Genomic DNA, 20526 nt, shown 5'->3' on the forward strand with positions numbered 1-20526 from the left:
AGCGCGTTCCAGCCGCGAGCCGCATCACCAAGCGGAAAGTAAATGCGTCAAGCATAAACCAAGCTTTAGGCCCTTCAATGTCTGTAGCAAGATGCTGCAGATCTTCTACAAGTCTGTTGTTGAGAGTGTAATCTCTTCAGCCATCGTCTGTTAGGGTAGTAGCATCAGAAGCAGGGACCTGAAAAGGCTCAACAGCCTAATAAAAAAGGCTGGTTCTGTTCTGGGGACGACTGTGGAACCACTGGAGGAGTTAATGCAAAGAAGCTCTTCACAAGACTGTCCGACAACGGAAGAGTGTCTTCAGTCAGAGGCTTCTTCAGTTTCGCTGCAACACTGACCGCTACTGGAGATCCTTCCTGCCAACAGCCATTGTAATATACAATAACTCTTTGACACCTTTATTGTTATTATTATTATGAGCTATTACAGCAATCTATTTCCCTCTGGGATTAATAAAGTATTTTGAATTGAATTGAATTGAATTTTAATTGAATTGAATCATCATAGCTGCTCATCGTGTCCTTCAACCCACCTTTCCAGTGAGGCCTAGGAAACTTTAAAACCACTTGCTTCTGCCTCTTGGTGTGTACGTGGAAGTCAGTGTGTGTGTGTGTGTGCGCGCGTGCGTGCGTGCGTGCGCACGCGTGCGTGCGTGCGTGCGTGCGTGTGTGTGTGTGTGTGTGTGTGTGTGTGTGTGTGTGTGTGTGTGTGTGTGTGTGTGTGTGTGTGTGTGTGTGTGTGTGTGTGTGTGTGTGTGTGTGTGTGTGTGTGTGTGTGTGTGTGTGTGCTGATGAATGAGCCAAACCCCACTGGATTAGTCATCACACTAAAAGAGACCATGGTCCCATCTTGTCAACAGCTTGGTCTGAGGCCCGTCTCCCTCCTGTGTGGTAAACACAGAGCTTCTCCACAATGCTGTGCAATCTGACCGCCCACAGCTAGTGAATCACTGCAGCTGAGTAGGACCGTGACCACGACAGGCAGAGTTGGCTGCACGATTCCTGGCCAGGGGGATTAGGGTTGCCGCTGATGGAGATGCCTTCATCATTCTAAACAGATTAGAAAGGGAGCCACTCTTCTCCGCGGTTGTGAGAAAGTGTGCAGAAAGTTTTCATGGTGACAGCCAGCACTGACGATGCTGAGATCACAGAAGGAGTTGCAGCCAGAAGGCAAATGATGGATGTTTTTAGTATGAGGGTGACAAGTCATGTAAGCGGCCATGCAGGAGCAGGATCTGTCTTTGTAGCACTGTGTGCAGAAATAATTAAATCAGCATTACGGTTCATTCACATCAAAGTTTCAACGAGTTATTGTTTCATCTTAACCTCATCCCATAAAACACAAACGTATCTTCGAAGAGTTGTTCACTCATTATTTCAATAAATCTGCTGCCATCTCTATATGAATGAATTAATGTCTTGTGAGTCATTTTGTGTGCAAATAAAGCTCTAGTGCTCCTGTTTCAGGAAGTAGAAGTTAGTCGGAGGAGTGGGGGCAGACAATGGCAGAATGTGGTCTTACTGATTACTGTAAACGATATTTGGACAGCCTCTGATTGGCTAACAATGACTCTTCCACTGTCTTCATTCACTTTCAAACACTGATGTTTTATCTCCACAAATAACACAAGCCTGGAGGAGTTCTGCCATGTGGTGGAGTTGCTAATGCTAACTGTTAGCTTCTACTAGCCGAGACGCTCTCTGCTGTTTCCTGAATTCTAAAGCAACAACAGTCTTCCTCGTCGTGAGTCAATGAATACCAATGTACAGTGTGACGTAGATCTGTGTGTGTCTTTCTCTGACCCGAGTGGTTCACCCATTTATTTTCTTTCTGCAGCTAATGCAGGGGATACGCAGAGAAGACTATTTTCACATTCAGCCTGTATATGGAACTCAGAGTGACCCATCATAATTCAAAAAGAACAAGTGTTTCTCAATGAACCTGTGCTTTGATAGAACAGATTTATATTATTATCGTCTCACCTTCATAGAAGCCATCATCATCCATGTCTCCATACACATACAGATACTTTCCAGCCACAAGAGGAAGCTCTGCTTCAGGGTGCTCATTCGGTCCATCATAAGGGTTATAACTTTAAAACACATATCAAAAATGAACTTGTTCAAATTTTTGTTAAAAGTAAAAACAGTAAAGATAACGTAAAAATCTTGCCTTATTTACCTATAACGGGCAGTGCAAAGGCGGACCTGGCCAGTGTAGCGAGGCTTGGACCTGGGTGATGGGTTGGTCGCATCCTCCATCTATTCAGCAAAAATACTTTTTTAAGAAGGTAGTAATTCATACTCTGGTTACACTCGGTTCAGCCATAAGCTCCTCACTGCAGGTAGACCTAACCTCTTTCTCAAAACGGATGTCATTAATAAAGATAAAGATAAAGTAAAAGCATTTGTAACGCTTCCACAGAATATCTGAACTAAACATGAAAGTGACAGTATGTTTTGATGCGGTGTCACTCAGGTGCACCTCTGATGGGGCAGGCTGTCGAGGGCTGCTGGAGCGGTCCGTTGTCACGGTGCTGGGGTTGACTGACAGTGGTTCAGATGCTTCACCCTCTCCAGTCTGTGTATGGCTGGGTGAGAACTGGGAGATCAGTAGCAAAGTGTTTGCCTCGCTCTCATCACCTGGGAGACATCGATTTAAATATCACACAAGGAGCTGCTGCCATTCCTCATGCAACTATTTGCTGCTTTATTCCACACCCACTGATTGCCTCTTTTAAGCAATGGTGCAGCTAACACCATGCCTGGCAAATGCTACTCCGTCTCCATCTGCACTTCCCATCTGCAATACACATATGTCCCTAAATACCACTTGGGGAGGATTAGGCACAGTTGGAAAAAAGTAAGAAATCCAATAATCAGATTTTTATTTTCTGAGTGCATGCAGATTAAATCCTCAAGGAAATCATTATTTCAGCATGGGCTGTGAGATGTTATTCTTTAGCAGACAAATGCATTCATGTTATATCAGTCCAGAGGTCAATTAGGAAAGATAATGACTATGAAAAGTCTCTATCTATCAGCAGAGTCCAGATCTGGATTTGTGAAACAATATTCTTGAATCTTACGTGAAAGTTGACTTACCTTTGTCTGTCTGGGATCCAAATTCAACAACAACCTGCAAAAGTTCCTCCTCTGGAAAGGATGGTGTCTGGGATGCTGGGGTGGAATTATGCTTTAGAATCTCCACCGGCTCCGACTGCAAACGGAAGTTCAGCAGCTCGCTGGAAAACTGGTGGAAGTGTTCACTGTGTGACCTGCATTTCTGCTCAAGGTCACAATGCTTGACCTTTAACAGATGATAGAGAGAACAGAATTAGAAACCCTGATTCATCACATGTACCTGTATGGATGTGGACCCTCTAAAGAGTAGCTGTTCCATATATTACTGCTGAATGAGCAGTGGTCCACTTAGAAAAAGATCCCTGAAGAACCATTTGTCAGCTCTGTTGTAACGTTATGGTGGAAATTCCAGTGATCTAATCAAAGTGTAGTCATCAGCTGGTTTAAACTTTTTTCTGTTTTTAGAGGATTCTATTTTGTTTAAAATGTTATTGAGATTTGTAATGTGTAAGGGGGAAAAGGAACCAAGTCAGGGGGAAAGAAATACCTTCATCTTCCGGCTCTTGGAGAGTACAGACACTTTTTCCTCCTCTCCTCCCTATCTTATCCCCAAGGCTCTGTCTGTCTTTGAGTGTACGGCGCTTCTACATTTTTTCTGGAAACTGGAAATTATTAAAAATGGACCTGGTCAGCTGGTCTCAACGCGATTGACAAAATTCTCTCAACGATGAGAACGGGAGAAGGGGCTCCCGGTTGCCCCTCTGGGACAGATCCATTTGGGCACATCATGGACTCCTGGAAACAGTGGAACCTGATCTGCTTATCTCAACTGTCTGTAGAGGATTCTGAAGACGTCTAGATATTTGTGGTGTTGGTGTCAGGTTTCCTGCTTTTTTGCCTGGGAGGTTACCTGGCTTACCGGAAAATTAACGAGCTGTCGAGGAATATTGGCTCACTCCCGGAGCTCAGGGATTGGTCACACTGCGCTGTGAATGCACAGACTCATATAATTGTCGAGATGAGTCATAAGCTTGGAACTTTGGCTGAGATTCAGGCTCTGACACAAAAGATGGATGTGATCAAGGAGCAAGTGGACGAATCAGCACGGATTGGGATAGATTAACTACGCCATTACTGGGTTTTGAGAGGTTGAGGACCAGCGGAACTTTAGGACAGAGAAGAAATTATCTATGTCTGGCCCCAAAACAATTTCTTATCTGAATCTGGTGCCTTTGAGCCTGTGAGGCTGAAATGAAACATGATCAGAATGAAGGCACAAGTTAATGTCAGCAGGAGGCTGAGGTATGTTGTCTATGGGTGATTAAAACTTGAGAGCATCATTCTAGAACTTTTAGAGAACACAAGTATGAACATTTAGACCTATTCTTGCATTTAAAACCATATTCCAAAAGATTTTCTTGGCAAGCTGCGTGGTGGAACAGTTTTTGGGACTGTTGCCTCGCAACAAGAAGGTCGCAGGTTTGATTCCCAGAAGTGGAGTTAGTGTGTTTTCTATGAGTACTCCAGTTTCCTCCCACAAACCAAAAACACACATACCAGGCTTATTAAATAGCCTCTTGGTGTGAGTAAGTGTGTGACTGGTTGTTTGTCTCTGTAGACGTTTTTTACAAAACAACTCTGCCAATGTGCCGCAAGGCCGTGGTGGCATCAGGGAGTCTTAGGTCATTTGTAAGTGGTCACAGCGTGGCGGCAATGTGATGCAATCATGTCCTTTTTACAAAAGGTTACGTAATGGCAGCATTAAGGGGGTGTGGGGACGGTCCCTGCACTTCCGTTTATCTTGGACATAACTTGTTTTTTATTGCGATCGAAGCTGCGCTCATTATGTTTGTTTAACAAGCCGCTCCTAAAGGCATCTGTCCTCCACAGTCGTTGTGCAGTCTCTGGTGATCTGAGCTCTAACTAACAGAGAGAAGCTCCGGGAGTTCTGTATTGCTCCAGTTTATCATCTCAGCTGATTCTGTTCAAAAAGTAAAACTTATTGCCCGTGTTTACTTTCATTTTGCATACAGTTGCTGGCCGGAGCTCGGTAGTAACTCCCCACATCATCATGGCCCCTCCCTTTGTTGCACCAAGGTGTAATCGCCGTTTATTTGACAGACAATTACCGCAATGTTATACCAAATGAGGCGGAACGAATGCTGCAAAATTCACGTATTGCCATGCTGGCACTGCACATTTAGGAGACACACTGCTGCACTAATATTACGCTGATTTGCTGGCATGGTGTGTCCCTGTGATGAACTAGTGAACTGTCCAAGGTGTCCCACACCTTTGCCTGGTGACCAATGCAGATAGACAGCTCCTGTGATCTGATTGGATGAATGGATTTATACAGCATTCAGGCATTAGATTAAAACACTTGACTCCACACAGTCCCATTCAAAGCAGAGATCTGTTACTGGAGGCCAGGCAGGGAGAAAGTGAGCCCAAATAAGTTCTTATTTTTCTATTTTCCGGGTGAAAAAAACATTAATATTAAACAGGATTAATGCTGGACACTGTGCCACAGCCGATTTGTTTTACCCTCGTTCTGCCATTTGAACATTTTAATACACCTACACAGGAAGTGAAAGAAGTGAACTGCACTCAAAGGAGTAAGCGAGTTATTGTCACAGAGGGATTTAGGGTACAATTAGAAAATGAATTCCCATAGAAGAGGCAGCGACTCGCAACCTTAAAAAAGTCTGTGATGAAAAGCAGCAGGTCAGCAACTTGAGCTAGGGAGAGATGTCAGTTCAGGTGCTGCAGTGACAAGTTAGTCTGATGAAATTCTAAAAGTTCATTTTTTTCTCTATGATGACACAGAAAAGCTCTAGAAGGAGAACGATTAAGAGAACACATTTTAAATATGATGATGCATGAATTTGGTGCTAGAGTTTTGAAAAACGTGGAAGTGTTTTTTTTAAAGATAAACCAAAATTTCAGGCCATATTATACAAGGCTGCTCCCTGACATTTCTAAAGAGAATTTAATCAACTGATATTTTCACAGTAAATATTAAAGCTCAAACATCTTATATAATAAAAATGTTGTTTTATCATAAGAAAAATGAAAAGTATACAATAAAGGGAGTAAAATTAAAGGCAAGCCCCCCCCCCCCTCCCCACCCCAAATTTTCCTCATCTTATCTTCTGTCAAAGTCTATGTTGCATCTGTGCAAATATTGAATACACTTTTAAATTCAGTGATTTATGTGTTAAGATATAAATAAAAGCAGCCAATCAGCTTTTTAAGATATTTTTAAATAACAATAGACACACAAGCACACGTCTAAAGGGGCTCGGCGTCATCTTTATTAAAAGCAAAGTTAGTGGAATCTTATTTTCTGATTTTTAAAAGCAAAATGTAAAATCGAATACCAGATTATTATATTTTAATGCACTTTTCAAACCTTGAAATTAAATTAAATCCCAAGCTAGCATCATTAGTGCGGAATCAACACATAATCTATACATTTCTGATTAATTTTAAAGTTTATTTCCTGCTTAACTATAATTTACTAGCCAAGGGGAAATTAGATTATTATAAAATTGTCTATTCTCTGTCCTGTTTAGCATGGAAAATTTCACATTTTCATCTTTCATTTTTTTGAAGGAGTTTTGGATTCTGAAGTCTTTCACACAATTTCAGCCTCAGCGGAGGTTAAACTGTTGAAAGCTTGCATGCAGTCAGCAGTTTAAAGTGCATTCATTTGACTGATAATATTCTTAAACTTCCCTTGCAGGGATGGTGGTTCTGGATAATGCAGCTCTGTGTGCTGGACTGAAATATCTCAAACATTTAGTGGGACGGATTTGCATAACAGCTTCCATGGATGCCTGGGGGGAACCCCAGAGGAAGACTGCAACATTTTGCTGATTTCATGTCTTTTCTTTCTGCACCATCAGCAGATAAAAATTTGTTTTTTTTTTTTTTTTTTTGGCTTAACATGCAAACCTAATGGCATCCCTCCATCACAGATAATTATGTTAATTTTACATTTGTATATCCAAATTTCGTCATAAACACCATGAAATGTGAAAAAATTACATTTTTTAGCACTTGTATTTGTCAAAACAAAATCTGATCCCATGTGTTCAGGAACGATGGCTGTGATGTAAATCTGTGTTACTTTACCTCTAATAAGTGTACTGCTTCCTCCTGCTCATGGTCAGTTTGAACCCAGGCCTGCAGAGAACACACAGTGATCAGAGTCCATGATGTAAAACTGCATTACACAGCTGACACACTGTTGACGCAGCAACCTGGAGAAGACATCAGCACCGCTACATGAAGAGACACCAACTCCTAAGGCACAACTCATGTGAGATGTGTTCATTTTGACTAAAGCTAAAGGGGTTAATGATCTTTAAAACTCATTTGGGACATTTGCATCTATTTCCTAAAGATTATATGTAAAAATATCTGGGTCTGTTTTAGCAAATATCTGAGGTAAAATCACTTAAATTAGATAATGATGAGCTGTTTTAATGAGAAGCTTCAAGAAAAAAGAAACATTAAAAAAGAAATAATTAGTTTATTACTGGAAATACAATAAATAATTTCATTTAGGCTTAGAGATGTACTGCAATTTGTTGAGTCTGAGGTTATGTAAGCTAAAATTTTAAAACTTTTAATAGAACCTCATTCTAAATTGTGGTTGTGGATAAGTATAGTAAAGGGAAATCAACAAAAGTAAAAAATAAAAAAAGTATCTCAATTTATCCTAAATTTGGACTTACCAACCAATTTTTTCTGATCGAACCTGGAAAATTTCCTAAAACTTTCTATTTTCTGGTAAAATGACTGCGTGACAGTGCATCAGCGGCTCATCCGTGACTGAAGAAGAAGTTCTGGGATGACGTCAATGCACAGAATGAATGATTAATATCTCATTTTGCTTTAACTCGTGACTGTGTACCTTTTGCAGCTGATTGATCTCCTTCTGCTTGGTGTGAAAGGCTTGCTCATGCTCTGTCTGCAGCTACCGTTTCAGCTCTAAAGCCTTGTGCATATGCTGTGGGGAGGAAGCAGGGAGAGTGAAAGAGATGATTTTTGACAGTAACTCCAAATTATCACCCAACAACATTCTTTGCTTTATTGAAAGCAGCAGATTGTTGGACTTTATAATGATTTATTTACATGTGTCTTTGTCCCTGTTGTGGGCAGGCTGGCATTAAAGGAAAATAACCCAAATAGCATTTGAAGCATTGCAAAAGCTAAAGTTCTTTGTTTTCTGCGAAGCTCCTCAGATTTAACCGAGCTGAGATGAGATTGTTTCCATAGTGTGAAAACAATGAATGCATTAGAGTTCATGCTCAACTATCGCCTCTCTTCCTATACGTTCAGATCTGACTCATAAAGCTGTCGTGCATGCATGGACACCCACGCAGGCCCCAAATCTAATCTTTGCCAAATAAGCCAAGTCATCGCTATATGGTGTCTTTATGCAACCAGCTGCCATCCTCCAGGAACCCAGTTAAGACTGTGAGGTTTTTCTGTGAATTTAAGAACCAGGGCCAGCTTTGCCAACAGGCGACACAGGCGGCCGTCTGGGGCGCCATCTGATGGATAGGGCGCAAAAAAAAAAAAATTAAAAATAATAAAAATAAGTTCATTTAATTTATGTTTGTTATATGAAATGCACTCTCTACATACTCAAAATTCCCCTTTGAAATGACATGAAATTAAAACAAGAACAGCTTAGAAAAACCTCTTCTGTTTGGATTTTTCTCTCTCGATGTACCTTTTTATTCTCGAAACGGGAAAGCTTCTTTTCCTCCCAGAGAGACTTGGAGGTGTCCTGAGCAGGCAGCCATTCGTATAATCAGAGAAGCTCTAAGCTGCTGCAGAGGACTGTCATCCAGCCTAAGGGAAAACTAGATTTTTTTGTTCTTTTTTTGAGTTTTGTTAACACCTACATTTGTCCAATGCTGTCTTATCAAATCAGGAATAAACCCGAAAGGCTCCAGCCTAATTTCATGTGATCAGATTTTAGTTTTTAGCAAACATAAATGACATCAGACACCAAACCTCATTTGTGAACACTAGCCTGAGTGTAATTTAAAACCGTTAAATATATTTACGTAGAGCAGGTTGTCCAGTAATTGGAAGGTTGCAGATTTGATCCCGGCTCCTGCTAGAGAATGCTGCTGTTTTGTCCTTGGGCCTAGTGGAGGTCAGATGGACCACTGGCGCCTGCGCTTGGAATGCCTCACCTCTCTTGGTGTGTCTCCGGGCAGCTGTGGCTACATTGTAGCTCATCACCATCATGGTGTGAATGGATGAATGATACTCTGTAGTGTAAAGCTCTTTGGAGTCCTCTGACTCAGAAAGGCTCTATACAAGTGCAGGTCATCTATCATCGTTTAAAAATGAATTTTAGAACTTAAAGGAATATTTAGACATTTTTGTAAAGAACAATTCTGTTTAACACAATGCATAAGTGCTAGTTCATCCCTGCCTGAATGACCTCACTTTAGAGAAGTAGCATTTATCTTTCAAGACAGATGAGCTAACAGCTAGTCTGAGTTCAGCGTGCTGCAAAGTGTATCATTGCCTTTTAAAATGGCTCCGGCTTTTTCAACTTCACTTATTTGTGTGATTTAAAAAACATGCACTGCAGCTTTGGCATAATTGTTTCTGTAAATTCTGGAGGATGGCTATAGTAATTAGCAAAACATTAACGAAACAAGGTGAAGAACAACTTTTTTTTTCTGTGTTTTAAAAGAACCAAACAATGCATGCATGTTTTTGATCTGTGGGTGGAAATCGGAGAACCCAGAGAAAACACACATGCATGGTGAGAACATGCAAACTGCACAAAAAGCCAGGATTCAAACTAGCAACCTTCTCGCTGTGAGGAACCAGTGCTACTAACTGCACCTCCTTGCAGCCTGCAAACTATCTACTTATTTTTAACTTTTATTTTATGAAAAGGCTAAAATATCTTTTAAAAATGTAGGTACAATTGGCAGGTTGGCTGGCTGGCTGATTGATTGGTTGATTGATTGATTGGTTGATTGATTGATTGATTGGTTGATTGGTTGATTGATTGATTGGTTGATTGATTGATTGATTGATTGATTGATTGGTTGACTGAAGGTTACATTTAAGCTGACTATGTGTTGAAAAATGTTTTTAAATCAGTTCTACACAAACAATCTTTTATTCTTAAACAGAATAGAAATTTTGCTTTGAATACATTTTCAAGAATTAAAGAACAGAGGTTAAACCTAGTTTGGGAAATTTGAGGCTTGATGTTGGATTATCGCAGTTTTCTTTTTCAATGTAAAGTATTATTGCTCCTAGGGGAAATTAAAAATAAATCAAATAAACTTTTTATAACATGATCAGTAATGCTGCATATAATTTGTCAGGGCTTTTAAAATCCCCTTGAAGGAATAAATAGTGCTTTTGTTTTTTAGGTTTCACTTTTTTAAATCATCTCTGCTTTCTCCACCTGCGTCACCCTCATGTAATTTTCTCTAAATACTCTCTTTGTCTCCATAATCAATGCTCAATGAGAAAGTGACAAAGCTTTCATTGGTGTATCAGAGAGCAGGTCAGCCTCTCTCATACGAGTACATTTATCTCTGAAATATCCTGACAAACAGACAATCGATTGGAGATGCAGCGAGGCGAGGATTTGTAATGACAGAGGCCCTCGCTGCGCGGTGAGACTCGGTCTGATTACTATTGGCAGATAGGAACACAATGAAAAAGGAGCCTCTACATGAAGCAGGCCATACTTCACCTTTTATAAAGAAACATGGATGTAAAGATTTATCGGAAAACAAATATATTGAGGGATCATTCACACATCTAAGAAAAAAAGCTGACATTTTTCTAAATAATTTGATTGGTATGAACCAAACTTTTTTTTAATAAGAAAAATATCAGAAGTTACGCTCTTTGAATGTAAGTCGGTTGCCCCCATGAGATTTCTGAGATCTCAGTATTGCATTTTGTCATCTGGAGTTATCATGTTTTTCTGCACAACCAGAGTCATCCATCCACTCATCCATCAATCCGTCCATCCATTATCGATAGCCGCTTATCCTCGCAAAGTCATGCATCTATCTTCGCAAAGGGGCTAGCTTCTATCTCCAGCTGTCATTTAGGCAAACAGGAAACACGCTGCTAGTCCACTCCTAAGGACAATTTAGAGACATCAGTTAACCAGGCGACGGTGGCACAGGAGTTAAGTGCTCGCCCCGTAATCGGAAGGTTGCAGGTTCGAGCCCCGCTCAGTGTGTCGCTGTCGTTGTGTCCTTGGGCAAGACACTTAACCCACGTTGCCTGCTGGTGGTGGTCGGAGGGACTGGTGGCACCAGTGCTCGGCAGCCTCGCCTCCGTCAGCGCGCCCCAGCGTGTGAATGTGTGTGTGAATGTGTGTGTGAATGTGTGTGTGAATGGGTGAATGACTGTGTTGTAAAGCGCCTTGGGGGGTTCCAAGAACTCTAGAAGGCGCTATATCAAATACAGGCCATTTACCATTTAACCTAACAGTCATATTTTTGCACTGTGGGAGGAACCCTGAGTAGCCAGTGAAAACCACTTCATGCAGAAAGACCCCAGGTCAGAGTTTGAACCAAGGGGCAAACTTCTTTGCAATTTGCAATTCCTCTCTCATCCACTTGGCTCCCGTTGATTCCCATGTTAAAAACACAAACTTCACAGCAGAAATAAATGTTTATAGCCTGGTACAAAACAACATTTTAGGGTTAAAGGGTCAATTTTACTATCATCACAACTCTGAGGGGGGTGAATCTTTTTTGTAACGCATTTGTTTAAATGTAGTTAAAGCTTGAAATTACGAATAGTTAGGGGCATGCCCTTTTATTAACAGGTGTCAAATGAGCTGTCACTGCTAGCACTAGCGGCTTGCTCCCCTGCTTGCTCCGGGAAGACTTCAGCCTCGGCTTTAAAAGTGTTACAGACCGGAAAGCAGAGGCTAGCAGAGTCACTCAACTGTAGTTTTCTGGCTAAAAGCACCTGCTAGCCTCCGTTAGCTTTTGTTAGGGCTAAATGGTGGCACAGTTGTTAGCACTGTTGCCTCACAGCAAGAAGGTTGCAGGTTCGAAACTCGGCTGCAGCCTTTCTGCGTGGAGTTGCGTGTTCTCCCCATGCACGCGTGGGTTTTCTCCGGGTACTCCAGCTTCCCCCACAGATCACAACATGCCCTATAGGTTAACAATTGTACGTCACTTTGGATAAAAGCGTCTGCCAAATAAATAAACATAAATAAACACAGTTGCAGGTTAGCTCTTAGCTCGTAGCTACATCAGCTCGGAGTTTGAGGAGTGTTAATCCTCTACTCCAACCTTCACAGCCCCGCTCTCAGCTCCATTTTTATATTATCCTGGTGACAAGACACAATGTGGCCAAGATCGCGGTCCATTGGGCTTCAGTTTTCTTCAGAAAGGTGTTGAGTTCATCCATTTCAAATATACAGTTTATGGTCTGAACCCAGAACTTTCTTTCTGCAAGGCAACAGAGCTACCAACCATTAAAAAACAGGAATCTATACATATTTCAGCTAGTACTATCACCAAAACAATGAAAATCCAATGCATTCATTGTAAAACAAGGATTTTTTGTGCATAGTCTCACCTTTAGAAGCTGTTCCAGGTTCTCTACTTTGACCTGGAGTTGGTTCCTCTGCTGCTGGGCCGCGTCTCGCTCCCGGCTCACTACAGCAAAGGTTTGTCTCAGCTGGTTGTAGTCACATTGCACCTGCAGGGACATGAATCAAACATGGAGTTCAAACATTAGAGAGAGTAATGAGTTGGGGAGGAAGAGGAAGAGGAGATTAAGGAGACAAATGACGATAAATGACTAATGACCTGCACTTGTATGGTGCCTTTCTGAGTCAGAGGACTCCAAAGCACTTTACAACACATAATTTTTACAATTACATTCACACACTAATGGTGATGAGCTACACTGTGGCCACAGCTGCCCTGGGGCAAACTGATGGAGGTGAGGTTGCTGCACACAGGCATCAACGGTCCGTCTGACCACCACCAGCAGGCTAAGAGGGTGAAGGAAACATGTACAAAACACAAAAACTGGAGTGTAAACCAAGACAAACAAGTTAGATGAAGGTCATATTTGCAACAGAGGCAGCTTTTCTTCCTTTCTTCTCAGCTGGAGGGCTGATTTTGATTTCACAAACTGATGAGAAAATAAACAGCACATTTGCCCTTGATGAGACGGAGCTGCTGACATGAGCGCAGCTTCTCATTCTGATATCAGCCCTGAGCTGCTTCTTCTAAAGTTGGCCTCGCAAGATCGAGCGTTGCCAGCCCGCAAACAAACACCCACTTTCTCGTTAATTAACAAACCAGAGGAGTGCATGAAAAAGATAAGCTCACACACCTAGTGTGCACAAAATGAGGCCGCTGCAAAGAAAATGAGATAGTTGACTTTTGTGGGATTCATTACTGAAACTATTAGGGGAGACTTTCAAATGTAGCAGAAAAATTAATGTATTACTTTTACTTGTAATTTTACTTCAATAAAGCAGTTAGCTATGCGTCCTGGATGTTGTAGTGACAGACTGAACTTAACGTCAATTTTAGAAAGAAATTAACCTTTTTTTAATAAAAACTTGATTAACTGAAATAAAAATCTTTTTGGATTTTATTTACCCCTCTAAGTGTGAATTTCTAATGCTTGTTTAAATCCATACGAGCTCATTTAAACATTAATCAAGAGCAGAATGTCAACATAAACATGAGCTGATGCGACTTACAGACCCATGGAGTGAGCTGTAGACTGAGGCCTTTTGGACAGACCTTTTTCAGCTGAGTCACATGATCGTTTACGGAATTTTTATTTTTTATTTTTTCTACAAAAGGCCCAGTTGACTTGGGAAGAAACATAAATTAATTATTTCATGCTCTATGACTAGAAAGTATTTTATGTAAAATTTTGTCATTTTCTCATACTTTTCTCATTTTAAGACGGGTGTGTCCAAAGCGTGGCCCAGGGGCTGTTTGTGAAGTCCAGAAGCGACAGAGCCTCTTCTGTGGCCGCTCCCAAGCTCTGGAACAGCCTTCCCCTACAGATTAGGTCTGCTAACAGCCTTTCTGCTTTTAAGTTTCTTTTAAAAACCTACCTTTTTACCCTTGCTGTAAACTGATTTTATCATTAATTAATTTTAGGTTCTACTGGAAGGCTCTCAGTGTTTTATCATTTTATTTTTACTGCTTGTCTGTGTACAGCACTTTGTGCAGTCTCTGATTGTTGGAAATGTGCTATATAAATAAACTTGACATTGACATTGTGGGCCTAAGATTTTGTGCCGCCTCCCATTGCATTTGTCGCCCCAGCTGGCTGTTTGACAAATTTGACCTCACAATTAATGTATGAAGCCTATTTTTGACCATTACCAAAAATAATAACCACACACACAATATAAAAACTTGTGCATTTTTTATATTTAAAAAATCCTATTTTGCGGACCTTTGAGGACTTTCAACTTGGTGATTTTGGTGAGTTTGGATACCACAGATATAGAGGTTCAAAGGTGTTCCTCGTTCTTATTGTAAACCTGTCCAACAGTATGTTTAATACTGTTCCACCTGTATTTGAGATCTGCTTTTCATTTTCATTATTTTTTAGAGTAATCCATTTTTAAATCATCGAAGTATTTATATCGTTGGCTTCTTTCTTTTTTGTTCCTTTTTGAGTTCATGAAGTCCTCATCCCAATATATGCTTGAGATTCGAGAGATTGGGTTGGAAAATAAAGGTCAAATAAAAATATCTGAACATTTTAGACGTCTTTATGATCAATAACTGTGTTTAATTTTAACAGGTAACTAGGCAGTTTTGGCTTGATTTTAGCACCCTCTGTTGTTCGTTTGTAGAACCAAAAGCAAAACCTATCTCCTCGCTGTGCACTCATCTTTATAACACCTCAATCTAACAGCTGAAATGTCTCCCCAGCCTTCCTCTGTGTCTACAGTAGTGGTTCGTCACTGTAGCATTATTAAGATCCTATTGTCTGCCCTTAACAGCTGCCCCTTCACACAGTAACAACGTGTAGGAATCGCCAAGGTCGGATGCGGGTTTCAGTATGTTTACATTCCAGGAGAAGAGACAGAAGAAGAGAAGAAGAACGCTTTCCATTAATTAATCAAAGTACTTTATTTGTGATAAAGCTAATCAAAGCATATGTTGATCAATAATAGTCAGGTGAATGATCTGTGAAATAAAGATGTCATGAGTTATGTGTTTAATGAATAAACAGGACTGCACCAGACAGACTGATCTACATTAACATGGAAACGCATGACACATGGTTCTCAACCAATCAGAACTTTCGTCTGTCGTAGGGCAGAATCTGAGTTGTTTAATGAAGTTGTCCAATCCGGTTTACTAAGATTTATAAACAACTAGGGGAAATAAAACAAGGCAACGCCATTTTAAACTCAGTTCCATTTTAACCTCAGCTCTGTTCGATCTGAGTTCCAAAGGAGTTACATCATACTCTCAACGTAGTTTTCAACCAGCTCTCGATCCATCACCGCAAAAGAGAGGTGCAGCCTGGCCAGATGCACTTTCTACTTTAAGCTGAGAACTGTCAAGCTGGAGATTTCCGTCGTTTGAACAACAAGACGACGTCCCTTCAAAATAAGAGCTGAACTCGCTGACGCCTGCCGCTGCTACCGGAGTCGACCCTCAGACGGGCTTTGTAGTGCTGCGACCGCTGTTTCACCAGCTCCAGTACACCTGAAGGTCCAGGGACCTGGCAATTCCTGATCTAACACGGGAGGCTCCACATGGTACGTAGTTACGGCAAAATGGCTGCTCATGTCATCAGCTTCTGAAGCCTCGTGGTAGCCTAGTCATAACAACCAGATTCGCTACGTCAGCCTAGAGATCCTGAACCCACACACACACACACACCAACACGATAACATTCAGATCCATATGCATACATCACAGAGTTAGTCCTGGTAGATTGTAAGAATTTATAATTATAGAAATTAAAGATTTTTAAACGGTCCCAACTCTCTCTTTTCTTGTCTCTCAGTCAATACAGAGTGTTTAAGTAAACTCCCTGATGATAAAAACAACCACTTCTGATTATAATGTTTAGATCTAATTACAGTGTATAAATATACAAACTACAGATCACTACATCACTAAATTAAACCACTCAGCGGTTTTCATGTTCTACAACATGCAGGAAACGTCCTGGAAACAGACTGCAGCACCGGGCATGTCAGTTGAATTAAGTCCCAACAAAACGACCCACACAGGCTCAAAACAACATTTAAAAATTGGAAAAAGTTGCAAAGTATCCCTTTAAAGCACAGAAATTATTTTCAATGTAACTCTTGGAAAGAAAGCAAAAATCATGTCATTCTGAATTTTACTAAAACATTACATGCTCAGAGATCAGTCTTAATTCTGAATGAAGGTTCAAAGTGAGTTTTAGTCTCCAACTGTGCCGCCGCTATCATGTTTCCTCATTACACTGACTGTGTATTTTCGCCTCCTTCATTATTCATCGTCCACTCACAGTTCAGCACATTCTGACTGAGCCCTTGCAACAATTGCTCTTACAAGCCAGCACTCATCGTTCATACTGTAAATCTGGCAAGGCTGGATGGGCTTCATCCCTGTTTTCTTTTCATCTCCATGCCCACTTTGTCGGTGCGCAGATGGCATCGTTTTTGGAGCACGGGCTCAGAGTGGAGCTGCTGGACACGTGTCAAACCTGCACCCCCTTCTGTGAAAGTCACTATTAGCACCAGAGCGTCTAATCACCTACAATCACGGTCGGTCACTGTTCATTGTTCTGGATCTGTTTATTCATGCATGTTTGAAGTCTGATGATTTGGTCACGGTAAACACTCACGACATAAAGAAAAGTGAAGAAGTGGAAAACGATCTAGTTCGAGAGCAGATGATGATAACGCAGCTGCAGCCGTATTGATCTGTGGGGATAAATCAGTTTCCAACAAGTCTCTGAGCAATTTATAAGCAGCTAAATATGTAATATGTTGCCCCCTGGATCACTGAGACTGTAAAATGAGAGATATGTTCTCACTAAAAACCATCAGGTCAGACATTGATCAGCACTGGAGGTGTGTGTTCTTGTAATGCATGATTTGAACACTGAATAAATTCCTCACCTGATCATATTTGGATGCCTTCAGATTGTGGTTTATCAACTCAACATTCAGACAATCTTTCTCCTGCAAGGCCGCATGAAGCTTCGCTTTCTGAAGAAAAAACAAAACAGGAGGGGGGGTAACATCTTGTGATATCACGATACATCTTCCTGAGTGTAATGACTTTATGTCTGAGTGTGTAATGTATGCACGCACAAAGAAAAATTCCATCTTAAAGTGGTTACGTAAGAGATGAGAGACTTTAGGTGATAGCCAGTTCCCCCCTCTTTCCTTCAACGTGTGTGTGTGTTTGTGTGTGTGTTTGTGTGTGTTTGTGTGTGTGTGTGTGTGTGTGTGTGTGTGTGTGTGTGTGTGTGTGTGTGTGTGTGTGTGTGTGTGTGTGTGTGTGTGTGTGTGTGTGTGTGTGTAGATAAGCTTTTCTCTAAGACGCTGTCTGGAGGACAAAAACCACAGCTGTATACTGTCACCCTCCATTTGTGGTGCTGGAAGCTGACAAGGAGAGGAAATAATCAGGCGCTAGATGGATGGATGGAGAGGAGCAAAAGTAAAATGAGGGGAAAGTGCAACAGGAAGTGAGACAAATGTTTGAGGGAGAAATGAAAAATAACAACAACAAAAAAAGACCCAAAGGATGCAACATGAGCGTGACGGCACGCCATGCAATGGCTGAAGAAGCAACTGCGCGAGCAGAAACTCGGGATGAAATGAAGTTGAAAGGCATGAAAGAAAGATTGAGAAGAGGAGCAGATCCTGTCTGCTCTCGCCACGGTTCACACTCACAGTCAGAAGTTGTCACGCTGCTGGTGCTGCAGGTACTCAAGCATTACATAATTATACTAGACTCAAAGTAGGCCAGCACGCTCCTTCACTCACAGCTCTGAGTAGTCCGGGTGGAGTTTACTGAGACTGACCACGTCAGGCTGCTCACAGTCACTCTCAGCAGACTGGGTTACTAAAATGTGGGTTTGTCATTCATAACAGATGTCAGGACTTTGCTCTAATTACCTTTTATGTGAAGCAACAGGATTAGACGAAATAAACACTATTTGTTTTAATATAGTTTGACTGAACTGAAACCTACTAAATTTAAGAAACAAGCAAGAAAATGAAATGTTACTTTCTAAGCAAGTAAATGTGTTAAAGCAAACATTGGAGCACTTTGTCAAAAGTTACATTGATCCATTCTAAAATAAAAATGTATCAATCAATAACTTATAACATAGTAGTGTTTCCAGCCGTGGTGCTAGTTTCCCGGAGAGGGGGTGGGGTTTGTTTCGCTTTAGGACCTTTACTGTGGGAGTGTGTGGGGGGGGGGGGGTGACATTTTGTAGCCATGGCGCTGGAATTTCAGCGATGGTGTAGCGCCACGGTAAAGCCTTTAGTAAGGAAACACTGTATAATGTATAAATAACTGCAGATTTAAACATGTTTTGTGATCCAAAAATTATGGATAGATTCCTGCTTTCATGTGATCTGTAATACTTTTTTTACCTCTTGTATTGGAAAACTATTGTTGCAATTTTTGCATCTCATCACTTCAGGCCTTAAAGGGATACTAGGAAGTTTTTCTTGCTTTTAGCACTCCCTAGTGTTCGTTATTAATTTTCTGTGGATATACCAAAAATGAAACACATCTTCTCACTGTGCGTTTGTCTTTTTAACACCTTAATCTAGCTGAAATGTCTCCTCAGCCTTCATTAGTGTTGAGAGGAGCAATCCATCACTAAATTAAACAAATCTGTTGTGTTCATGATCTAAAACCTGCAGGAAACCTGCTGGAAGTAGACTCCAGCTCTGCTCCATTCCACCCCACAGCTCCCTCCACCAGCAGGGAGCGGCCCACCAACTCTGAAGTGGCAACTCCGGTATTCTGGTCAAAGCGGGTGGTGGGGTCTGAGTAACTTTTCACTAACCCTAAAGGGTCATTTTAGCACATACTGACTCAATATGAAAACGTTGCTCTTTTGCCAGGTTTCCAGGTTAATCCGAAAACTGCCAAATCCAGTCCTGTATGTGTTAACTGCCCTCTGGTGGAGTCCTCCTCAGCATCTTGAGTGGCTGGTTACCACTCAGTATGTACTGAAGGACTCTAAGCACCTGTCAAATATTAGCTCAGTAGCTGCAGCCCATGTTTTTGTGTTTGCTAATCTTGATTCACTGTTGAAGCCAACGTCAACTGAGTCGTCACCAAAAGGTAATCAGTTGTAAATGTGAATCAAATCGATAGTTTCTGAAAATTTCAAAGAAATCTGTTCTGTGGTCCATGAGATAAGAAGCTTAAACAGGCAAAGGCCTGAGCTCTTACCTTTCAGCAGCAGGTGATAAAACAATTGTTCCTATGTGTAAGCATCTTTAGCTTGAATTATTCTAATTTTGCAGAATTGTTCATTATTTTTTATTTTTTATTATCATATCTGATAGGCCAGTTTAAAGCAGATGTTCTGACTTATAGGAGTGGGGAAAGCGCAGGTGGATTAATGAAGGCTACATTCCACTTTTGCAGCCATGCATGCTCATTATTCTGTGTAAAAGCAGTACTTATTTTAAATGGAAAGCAGTCCTTTTTATGGTGCCTGGGACTACTCTTTAAAGTTAAAATGCCTGCCATTGATATGTGGTATTATCTCTTTAATAAAATGTTGTGCAATAAATAACACAGAAACATCAAAATGAAATAAACATGTTTGTCGTGTCTGATCCTAAAGCGCAGCTTTCAGAGGAACTGAAGCACAGTTGGAGCAGCAAAGACTTATTTCTGAGTTGTCTACATTGATGGTGGAGGAGCTGCTGCTGCAGTCTAGAGAGTGTTACATATTTGTGATGCACTTTACATTTACTGTCTGCTCTCCTGAACCTGCAGACAGGGAATCCGATATTTCTCTGTCAACTTCTGCACAAGGGCTGTGCAGTGGTGCAGTGGTTAGAGCTGTTGCCTTGCAGCGAGAAGGTCTTGGGTTCACTTCCCGGTCTGGGATCTTGCATGTTCTCCCTGTGCATGTGTGGGTTATCTCCGGGTACTCCGGCTTCCTCCCACAGTCCAGAAACATGACTGTTAGGTTAATTAGTCTGTCTAAATTGTCCTTAGGTGTGAGTGTGTGTGTACATGATTGTTTGTCCTGTGTGTCTCTATGTTGCTCTGTGATGGACTGGCTTTCTGTCCAGGGTGTACCCCGCCTGATTGCCCATTGACCGCTGGAAATCCCCCCCCACACACACACACACACACGCAACCCTACATGGACAAGTGGGTTCAGAAAATAGATGGATGGATGGAACTTCTGCACA

At 41.3% G+C, this 20526-nt stretch overlaps 2 protein-coding genes across 2 annotated transcripts in view; both read right to left on the minus strand.

Annotated features, from left to right (window-relative positions):
- Positions 1-7425, minus strand: part of rimbp2a (RIMS binding protein 2a) — a 45088-nt gene extending 37663 nt beyond the window's left edge. The window contains exons 1-6 of the mRNA XM_070551974.1: positions 7324-7425; positions 7224-7274; positions 3105-3309; positions 2485-2642; positions 2182-2261; positions 1983-2092 (exon numbers count right to left, since the gene is read on the minus strand). Of these exons, the coding sequence (XP_070408075.1) occupies positions 1983-2092; positions 2182-2261; positions 2485-2642; positions 3105-3309; positions 7224-7274; positions 7324-7425 (706 nt within the window). The remainder of the gene's footprint in view (positions 1-1982; positions 2093-2181; positions 2262-2484; positions 2643-3104; positions 3310-7223; positions 7275-7323) is intronic.
- The window catches only part of LOC129164196 (peripheral-type benzodiazepine receptor-associated protein 1-like), a 90517-nt gene continuing 76212 nt past the window's right edge, over positions 6222-20526 (minus strand). The window contains exons 3-6 of the mRNA XM_070552268.1: positions 17242-17331; positions 12702-12824; positions 8008-8103; positions 6222-7274 (exon numbers count right to left, since the gene is read on the minus strand). Coding sequence (XP_070408369.1) covers positions 8071-8103; positions 12702-12824; positions 17242-17331 — 246 coding nt within the window. The 3' untranslated portion in view covers positions 6222-7274; positions 8008-8070. The remainder of the gene's footprint in view (positions 7275-8007; positions 8104-12701; positions 12825-17241; positions 17332-20526) is intronic.

Source organism: Nothobranchius furzeri, chromosome 6 (genome assembly GCF_043380555.1).
Source record: "Nothobranchius furzeri strain GRZ-AD chromosome 6, NfurGRZ-RIMD1, whole genome shotgun sequence".
Taxonomy (NCBI): Eukaryota; Metazoa; Chordata; class Actinopteri; order Cyprinodontiformes; family Nothobranchiidae; genus Nothobranchius; species Nothobranchius furzeri.